General features: G+C 28.6%; 2 protein-coding genes across 3 annotated transcripts in view; one reads left to right on the top strand and one right to left on the bottom strand.

The window, feature by feature from the left end:
- The window catches only part of LOC100872887 (growth arrest-specific protein 2), a 34,962-nt gene extending 30,824 nt beyond the window's left edge, over window positions 1-4,138 (bottom strand). For both annotated transcript variants that reach the window (XM_086910783.1, XM_031916694.2), the window contains exon 1: window positions 3,957-4,138. The gene's annotated coding sequence lies outside the window, so the exon portion shown is untranslated. The remainder of the gene's footprint in view (window positions 1-3,956) is intronic.
- A 3,517-nt stretch (window positions 4,139-7,655) lies between these two features.
- LOC100863370 (deoxycytidylate deaminase) lies at window positions 7,656-10,354 on the top strand. The gene is made up of 5 exons (XM_012487017.3): window positions 7,656-8,051; window positions 8,163-8,407; window positions 8,493-8,706; window positions 8,925-9,017; window positions 9,121-10,354. The coding sequence occupies exons 1-4, from the start codon at window positions 7,951-7,953 to the stop codon at window positions 8,995-8,997; spliced, it is 633 nt and encodes a 210-aa protein (XP_012342471.2). The 5' UTR covers window positions 7,656-7,950; the 3' UTR covers window positions 8,998-9,017; window positions 9,121-10,354.
- The last annotated feature ends 74 nt before the right edge of the window (window positions 10,355-10,428 follow it).

Raw genomic sequence — 10,428 nt, 5'->3', positions numbered from 1 at the left:
ACCGACCCGTTGATTAAAAGCTTTTAACCCTCTCGATTGCGACTGGTTCCATTAATCCCTACTTAATAGATCTTCTTGCGATATATTAAAAGATGATCGTTGACACAATAGAAATAAGCCATCATTTTGAAAAGGATTCGATAAATTTAAGATTTTTTTTCAATACAGAAATATATACATAACTGGTCGAAGTTAGAGAGGATTTAAAGAGATACATATAACTCTAAAGTGCGGTAATGCTCCGTTAGCGGTAATAAGATGGAAGTAATGAGTAACAGTTTTGGAGCGTGACCATTACAAACGTGTGTAGGTAAGTTACTTACGTGTGATGTGCTACAGAACGTTCTACTAATCAGAGAGTTAGTGCAGTAGAGGTATTCTCGCGAGATGCAAAATTACGAAAATTCGTGTGTTTTAAAGATCTTCTTAAGTTTCTTACAGAACTTGATTGATATAATTAATATTGTCAAAATTATATAATGTATCGAAATTATATACAATAAATTATATATTATTAATTATATTCGATATAATTTTACAGTTCTTTTTTTCATGTTGTTAAAGTGTAAAGATTAAATGCGATTATAAATTGAAAAAAGTAAGGTCAATTAAATATGAACTGTATGATTCACAGGTTAAAAATTAACCTTAAAGAGATTCGTTCATTGTTACACCTGAGATCTCATACAATATTCTATCATTATTTATTTCATCATACTCTTATATTCTTCAATTTATAAATAAATTTTGATTTTTCTAATTTTTTTCAATTTTTTCTTTTTTTTTCAAATGTATATATTGTATCAAACATTTTACTAAAAGATGAAGACATTCTAATCTAATTAAACTATCCGATGAACAAAGAGGACAATCCAAGAAAATAATATGGATAAGTAGAACTTTTTTTCTTTTAAAATAATAAATCTAATTTAAAAGACATTTAAGTTTCGAAGATAATTCTTATCTATCGTTTCGTTAAATACAGACTGACTGAGTGTATTCCCAACAATCGAATGCTTTATCGATTTTCACTGTAAACCTGTTTATTATTATTTGCAGTGCTTTGTATGCAGCAGGCATTCCTGGAACGTGTAGATTCAAAGTCGTGACTTCGTTACTATACATGGTACTTTCATTGTAAATACACGTTCAACCCCTAAAATTTTAACCAATTTAAATAGTATTTCAAACTTGATGAAAAAAAAAATCACGAAAAGGAGAGAAGAAAAAGAGAAAATTTCTTTCACCAGTCTAGTTTCCAATTTAGATATGTAGATTCGCGCTTATATGGCAAAGTTGACGATTTCAGAGAAAATATTATGCAATCGATAAATCGAAAGCCTTCGATTGAGTAATTACATCGATTCCGAGAACACCGATTTCAACAGATCATGTGTTTAGTTATACACGCTAATGAAAATGTAACTTCTGTGAATCATCGAAAACAGCAATTGTATGCATATGCAATGCAACTATTGAATAGCTTTCGAAAGAAGACGGAGAAAGAAGTAATGAGATGATTAGAAATGTAAAAAAAAATTCGCTATAATCGAATTGTTCTCATCATAACGATAGTTTCGAATTATTTTTAATTCTTTTTTATTGTCAAACTTTCAATTTTTTTTTTTTTTTTGATATAGTTATATTATAATATACTACTGATCATCTTTCTTTCAATTTTTTCTGGTAATAATAAAAGAAACAAATACGATACGATTATACGTTTTATTCATTTACTATCATGTAAATATTAATGATGAAATTTGCCTGATCTGAACCAGTAAACCATTTTCTTAATCCTATTACTGCTTTTTTGCATATTATAACAGTAAATGTGAGAATTGACCTCTTAATCATTAAATACTAAAAATTAATTATTCATATCAACTTCATAACATTACGTAATAATACATATATTAATAAATTTATTTTATTTCATAATTAATATTAATTTGTATTTCAAGTCCTATTTTATTTTATTATGCTTACGCAATTGTTTTATTATCAAGCATTTTATTTTTCGTTATTTTTTAATATATACCACTTATTAATTAATATCTATTCCACGCTTTAAAATAAGAAACCGTAATCAACTGCAATTACATTCCCGTAAGCAAATTAAAATCCGTTATAAGAAGATAATCATATAACAAAGCATCATAAAAAATGTTAAAAACGAAATTTAATCAATTAACTAATAAAAAAATTTTTTTTCGAGACCAGATTAAAAAATAATTTTTTTGTTTCAATTTCAATAATAAATTTCAATTATACGGATTTCTCTACAGAGTATCGTGATTGGCAATTAGACACTATTTTACAAAATTAAATGTAAAATTGAAAAAAAATCTTGTCATTTAATGCATCGTTTTCGAAAAAACCTAGTGTGAAATCATTGACAACGATATTAAACGTGTTACGTCCAATTGACAAATGAAGGTTAGGTGTAAACATCTAATTACAGGAGACAAAATATGTGTGAATTCTTGTTACATCGTGTACTGTACAGTCGTCTATAGCGTGTAATGAAGTTCACGAAGGCAGGCCGTTGTCCGACGCCTTAGAAATTCTTTAATGACTTTATGTCGCACGACACATACGAATAAACGCAGTTTAAGCTTTGTATCTCCGTATTCTCGACTGTCGTCTTTTCACGATCTTGCCGCGCCACGGCGCGGCATGTTCACGGTCGAAGGAAAGCTGATCGCCCCGCTGTGGGAACCGGCATGGATGTTACCTTCGAATTATAACCTGATCGTGCATCTGTGTCGCGAGGAATCTTTTTATCCGACCTTTGAAAATTTTTATGAAAAAATTACTATCGATAAAAAAATTCGATAAAGAATTGTAGCAGTTGACTCGAGATTTTATAATTCGTATGAAATTATCGAAAATATAGTGAAGAAAGAATATTGAGGATAAAAATGTAAATATTGTATTCGGTAGGTATTGACTTCCTTTTCCTTGTGAAAAAGGATAGAAATAGATATTTCTATTTATACAAATTTCGTGTATGTAAATTCGAATGTAAACAAAGCATTCAGATTACATAGAATCAAGTCGAAATGCTTAAAAAATTAAAGCCGAAGCTTGAATTAATTGTTTTTTCTTTTTTTTTAATCTTATCTAAACTGTGTTACTTAAAGTTGACAAATCGTATCGAAACGTATAATAAGCCACGAACCGATGATAATTAATATCAATCAATGAGTAATTTTCACATTTAAAGAGGTAAATACTTGCCAACAATGAGTGTTAATAAAGTGTACGTAAGGCTTCAATTCAAATAACGGATAAACACGTGGGGACGAGACTACTACTTCTGTTCATTACAATCATCGTCAAACAGTTAGAATAAACAAGCTAATACAAGCATAAAGAACGACACTTGTCGTATCAATTGAAATATACGGATAATTTATTTTATATACGTACGATTTTTCATTAATCCCGTTCAGTTGGTAACTCTTCGTAATTCGTCTTCATTGCATTCAATTTTAAACATTTTATCACGCAAATAAAAAGAGTGATTGTCAATAAGATAATTCTTACTTATTGTTGCACTTTCACGATATGAAATATGTTATTATATCATTAATCGATTAATTACTTACGACTCAGACGCGAATATCGATCGAGTCGGAAAGAATCGAGAATCTCGCGATTCGTGTTACATCTCGTATATGACAACGATTCCAACGGTCGAAAGAGAACATTCTCAGATTCGCGATGAAATATTAACTTCATCTTAATCACAATTACACGTGACAAAATTAAGATAAGAATACAATCGATAATAATATAATGATATCATTTTACCAACTGTTTTTCCCACTTCGATTATTTTCTCGGGAATAAACGTAAACTAATCCCGTCACGCATCGTTCGCGTCTACCGAATCGACCGACATATGCTAATCACTGTGTACATGTACAATTCATAAAAAATTGCCTTACCTCACGAATCTTCGTGAACATTGCTCACTCTCGTTTTTTGATCCAGAGCTTCAGCCTCGCTATTGCTTCGATTCATCGAGGATAGGCGATAATGAGAATCGAAAAGACACCTGACATTCCGGGCGAACACACAACGATGCGCACAACAGACGCGTACTCGTCGATCATCCGATCGCAACTGCAGCCCTTCGGTGCCAGTGCCGGTTCTGTTGCTGCTGGCTGAGAGAAAGAGAGGGAGGGAAGCCACACCGCGAGAAAGCAAGACGGACGGATGTGAAAAAAAAAAGAGAGCGAGAAGGAGGTGTTATCGAGACGGACGAGCCTCCCGTTGCTGTTTCTCCAGTCGGCCACTCCGAACTGACGACCACTATTGTATATACTTCGTGTATACCGGCGTATAATACACTAAACGCCACACGAGACGCGAGTTTGACGAAGATCACTCTCGTTACGAACTACAAATTGAACAGAGACGAAAGATCTTTCTCACGTGAGTTCGAATTTACGAAGATATATTATCTTACGAAAGATTACATACGTTGCGAGGGAGGTTATCTTTCTTCGAATCGTATATTCTTTCTTTCTTTTTTCCTTTATTTTCGTAGTTTTCACAACCCGATTCCCTTCTCTTTTGTTCGTCAATCACCGGGAACGCCACGTGCAAATCGCCAATGCGTATACCGGCTCGGCAACCGTGCACTGTAAATACACGCAAAAATGTGCATGCGTGCAAGAGCGAAGGCGCGGCACGCATGCGCGGCACACGCACCCATTGCGTGCAATCCCCAGAGCAAGTACAAACACCACCCTCGGCCTGTGTCGGCGTTCTTCAACCCCCCACGACAATCCCCCTCCATTCAGCTCCACATTCACAGAGCAAATCCCCTCGACTACGAGGATACCTCCCGGCGAACCCCTTAATCAATACTCGCCGTTCTCTGCCGGCCAGGAATACCATCCTTCGTGTCCTCCTCCCTGGACCAATTTTCGGCATCGTCCACGGCGTTTATCGTTGCGCTTCGTAGCGGTGAGATAAATTCGATTCTTCGCTTTGCTCGCCCATTGTTCACGATGCACGAATATTGCACGATGAGAACTTTAATTTTTTCTTTTTTTTTTTTTTTTTTTTTTGGAAAAACGAAGATCATCGATAAATGTATAACGTAAATGAAATCGTTAGAAAATTTTTTTACTCGCTTTTCGCAGAATCTTGCGAACAATCAATCGTTCTAGTTGATGGAATTTTATATAATGGTTTATTAATTTTTTTACGAAGCGAATGGATGAGGGAAATGCAATGCTCGCAGCAGGGATGTGGGGAGTTACAATTAAACGATAATGCAGTGTGCGTGAAGATAATTCCGAGGGCGCGATGGTTCCCCGAGGACTAACGCCACAATCCTACGAATTATTTTATTAGCCACGTTGCTTGGCGGAAGAAACCTCTTTTCATTCAGCAGCTGTACTCTTACTCGCACAGATGTATCGTAAAATATTATGGCGTATTCGAGACTAGAATAAGCGTGCAATGAAAACAATACTTTCATTACCAGATATAGGATACAGTTAGAATATTTTAATATGTAAATTTTTCTCATTGAAATTTAGATTTAAATGTATATCGTTCGATATATAACAATTTATCATCGAAAAAGATTATTCTCTTTAAAATGGAAAATATTGAAAATTTATAATTTTAAAAATCATATATGTGTAATTTCATTTAATATAAAAATTAATCGTAATATCCTGATTACGCAAAGGGTGCCGTAATCCACGAATTATTAGCCCTTTTTACAGAGAGTGCTAAGTATACTTGGGGGTTGAAAAACGTGTCTACAGTGCCGCGCCCAAGTATACTCATTTGTGTAGCAAGCGTTTAAAAAAGCTTTCAGCTTAGGATTTCGAGCGGTTTACCTCGTTTATCATTTATTATCGACGATAAATCTTCAATTTTATATATAGAAATAAATCCTTGGTCTAAAATGTGGTAATTGAAATTTTATTAAATTACAAGAAGCAAATATCTTTTTGAATAAATTTTACACATATATGTAATATTTATTATAATTGAAAAACCATTTATAAATTAATGTTGAAAAAAAATTTGTATTTCCTATATTATTAAACAAATTAAATTTCTAATCTTTAAATTTCTAATTTAATAAGAGAGATTATCAATAAATGTCGATAAATTCATGTCACGTTTTACGATGATAATTTCACACTGGAAGATATTATTTTTATCTCGTAAGTTCAATTTAACCATCGAAATCACGAAATATGTCACGGAATACAGACGTCTTTACCAATTTCGCGTGTAACTCGCTTTTATTATCCGTATCTATATTTTACTTGTTTAGCTTTTCACGATAATATATTATCCAAAGAAATATAATATCTTAAATGAAATTCCCATGCAAAATAATATATAAATATGATTCTAGAGAAAAATTAAAATATTAGGATATATATATTTTTTATATATATTTTTTTATGGATAACGACAAAAGATTTTTGTAATAAATACATTTAAAATTGAAGAAATGATTTATCGGTACCAGGAACCACTATTGCCGTGTCTAAGAAGTTTGTCCTAAGCTCCATCGTGCACCGATTATTACATTTATCGATCATATTTCAGAATATATTTTCGACATATTATTCTTGAGATCAATTTCATTCTAATCTTAATAAATTAGTTTTTATTTTATTATTATTATTTTATTTATTTTTTTTTTCAATTCAAAATTTAAATTATACTTATAATATGATTGCCCTATTCTGATATTTGTAAGATATTGTTATCTATTACATAACAATTTATTTTCAATATTTCTTATGGAGTTTATATTTAAATATATATAAAATATATATAAAATACACATATCATCTTACATTTGAAATGTAAGATTGTTAAATTTATCCAATATAACAATTTCATTTAATATTGTACACTTTACATAAATAGAATCATATATATTTTATTTCAATGCAAAAAAAATATTTGATAGGTACAATATTATTTGATTATTCAAAATCACGAACTTTGGAATGGATTAAAAAAAATCTATTCCGAATTTAAAAAAAAAAAATCGGGACAAAAGCATATCTATAATAATTATAGATTGCATAATAATTATGGATTGCAAAAATTATTCTAATAGAAATGAATTTAGGAATGATTTTGTAGAAGTCTTTAATATGACTAATATATACGAATCGAATAAAATGAATATTTATAATTAATACGAATAATATAACTATGATAAATAAAAATTGGATTAAATGTACTTTATTGAAATCAACAAAAAAATATGCAAAAATGTCAATAAAAGTTAATCAAAATTCTCTTTTAAAAAGATAAATTTTTATAATAAATATAAAAAGAACAAATAGCAGAAAAAGAATAAAAATAAGGTAAAAATTAGGGAATCAGTGCCATCTCTAGAGTGTCGCAGATGAAATATATATAGACAAAGAGAGTAAATAATACGAAAAGGATAGAAATAGAATTAGAATTGACTGATGCTGCCATCTTGCGAGCTATTTTTTAAATATTTTTATCACAGACAAAGACTAGTCCTTTTTTTTTAAGAGAGATGGCACTGATGGTAAATTCTTATTTTATCTTGTTTCCTTCTTTATTATTCCTTCTCTTTGTCTATATGTTTTATCAACAATACTCTAGATGGCACTAATTTCCTAATTTTTAGCTTATCTTTATCTTTCTCCATTATTTATTTTCCTTGTTTATACTTTTGGCGCGTACTTACGGATAATTTTATTAAATATATAAAATTTGTGTAAAATAAATTTAATATATCACAGAATTATAAAAACATAATTTTAATAATCACTTTTACAATTTTATCTTTTATAAATATTTAATTTTTTTTAATAATATATTAAGGTTAGAAAAATTTGCACACGTGCTATTTTAGCTAAAGTTATAAATTTTATTTAAATTTTTAAATAAAAATTTAAGTTCTTTATGTTAATTCTAACTTTTTTATTTATGTCATATTATATCAATAAAAAATTTATAAAAATGGCACTAAATGATACTAATAATTCGGAAATCAATTCTAAATGGTAAGAACGTTTGAACTATTTTAACATTTACTAATTTAAATTAAATAATTATTTAATCAATATAACATAACATAATATCTTCATATAACATATAATTTCATACCTTCATAGTTTAAATAAAGATAGTGGTAAAAGAGAAAATTATATAGATTGGGAAGATTATTTTATGGCTATAGCTTTTTTAAGTGCAAAACGTAGCAAAGATCCTCGTACTCAGGTTGGTGCATGTATTGTGAATGAAGACAAACAAATTGTAGGTATTGGATATAATGGAATGCCTAAAGGTTGTAATGATGATGAATTTTCTTGGTGCAAAAATTCCAATGATGATTCATTAAAAAATAAATCTTTATATGGTATCATGATAACACTTTGTAATTTATTGTTATATATGTCTATATAATTTAATATTGTATGATAATGATAATATGAAATTTGCAGTATGTCATGCTGAAGTTAATGCTATTTTAAATAAGAATTGTAGCAGTGTTAAAAATTGTACCATTTATGTTGCACTGTTTCCATGTAATGAATGTGCTAAAGTAATAATACAATCTGGAATAAAATTAGTTAAATATGTTTCGGATAAACATGCAACAAAGAAAAAAACTATTGCTGCAAAAAAAATGTTTGATGCAGCAGGTATTACATACAGGTATTTTAGATATTTGGATTATATATTTATTTTTATATTTATATTGAACTTGTCAAAAATATAAGAAACCATATAAGAATTTACTGATACTTAAAGTAATTTATTTTTTTAAATTTGTATTTCCTAAAATTAAAATTTTTAGTCTTTGACAATATTTAGCATATGTTTTCTATTATGCGTCTTTAAATTTATTAACAATATAAATTTTCTTTTTTAAGCCAATATTGTCCAAAAAACAAACAGATAATAATTGATTTCACTGAAATAGATAGTAACAATGAAAATAATTAACAAATTTTCATGAAAATAATGTAAGTATAGTATAATATGTATAGTAATGATAAAGTCTATAATGAAAAATTTTTTTATATATGTATTTATGTTTTATTTTATTTTTTTCATGACATTTTGCAGGTTTAAATTTGTAAACAATATTAATTGTTTGGTAACACAAACATGGCATAGTTTTACTGAATATTTTTACTGAAAAATTATGGTTACCAATATTTACAAATAAAATTGAATTAGGTACAGACGGAAAGTAAGAATATCTCTACTTATTTTAAATTTTTACAAGTCTATTTTTACCTTTAACATTAATTATATAATATTATGGAAAATAAATAAAACAATGTACAGAAAGTGAAAGAACTTTAGCAATAATACAAAGATACTATGCAGTGTTATCAAGATAATATTATTTGCAACTATATTGCAAACAATATACTGTACAAGTGTAAACAGTGATACGATAAAGTATGGCATGATAAAAACATGTAACAAGTATCTATCATTTCTTTGAAATGATAAAATGATCTCAATATTCTTTACAAAACAACTGAAGGAAGGGCGATTGTTGATAATATTTTTTTGTTGACTCGTTATTAATATAACAACAAACAGAAATTGAACATAGAGTTTTGACATATATGATAATGATAATACGTCTATGTACATACTATACATATCCATGTTTTTGTCTTTAAAATATTATTTCACTTACGTTTGTAGTCACAACTATGGAGTAAAATTACATAAAGAAAGTAATTATACATGGTGATTGAATTCATCATATAGAAAAATATTTAATTAATATTATGAAAATGTATAGAAATTTTATAAAGAGACAAAAATATTAATATTTGTAAAAAACATATTTAACATTATATGTATTATCTTTTAGGAATATATTATTTGAGCTTCTTTCGCATATATTACTCAATGAATTATACAGTGTATAAATAGCAATTGCAGAAAATATAATAGTAAATTTCCGTATAATGCGAGGTACCATAATATATCAAAGATATTACGATTACTATTTTCATATAACGCGATTCCTCGTACAATGCGATATGTACATGTTTTTTTTAATCAATAGCATATATATACTATTCATTAAAACTATTTGATAAAAGAGAAAATAAAAAGAATATAGAAAATAAAGATTGATATGACAATAATCATTCTAAATATGTTACTTTATATTATTCGTATTATACGAGACAAATTCTTGTATAGCACGATTTTTTATAACGCAAATTTATACAATCGCGTTATACGGAAGTTTACTGTAATAGCTTATTGCAAATGGCAGTATTATATTAGTAAATGTACAATGATTAAAATAATAAATAATCGCAATTTATATGTTATTATTAATTTGCTCGATTTTCAAATCCTTTTAATTAGTAACAGGTCATCTTAGAAGTTACGTATATG

The sequence above is a fragment of the Apis florea genome, unplaced genomic scaffold (genome assembly GCF_048593485.1).
Source record: "Apis florea isolate Af1SG1 unplaced genomic scaffold, ASM4859348v1 contig_3203_pilon, whole genome shotgun sequence".
NCBI lineage: Eukaryota > Metazoa > Arthropoda > Insecta > Hymenoptera > Apidae > Apis > Apis florea.
Note: the sequence above shows the minus strand (reverse complement) of the source record. Positions and strands in the feature narration are given on the sequence as shown.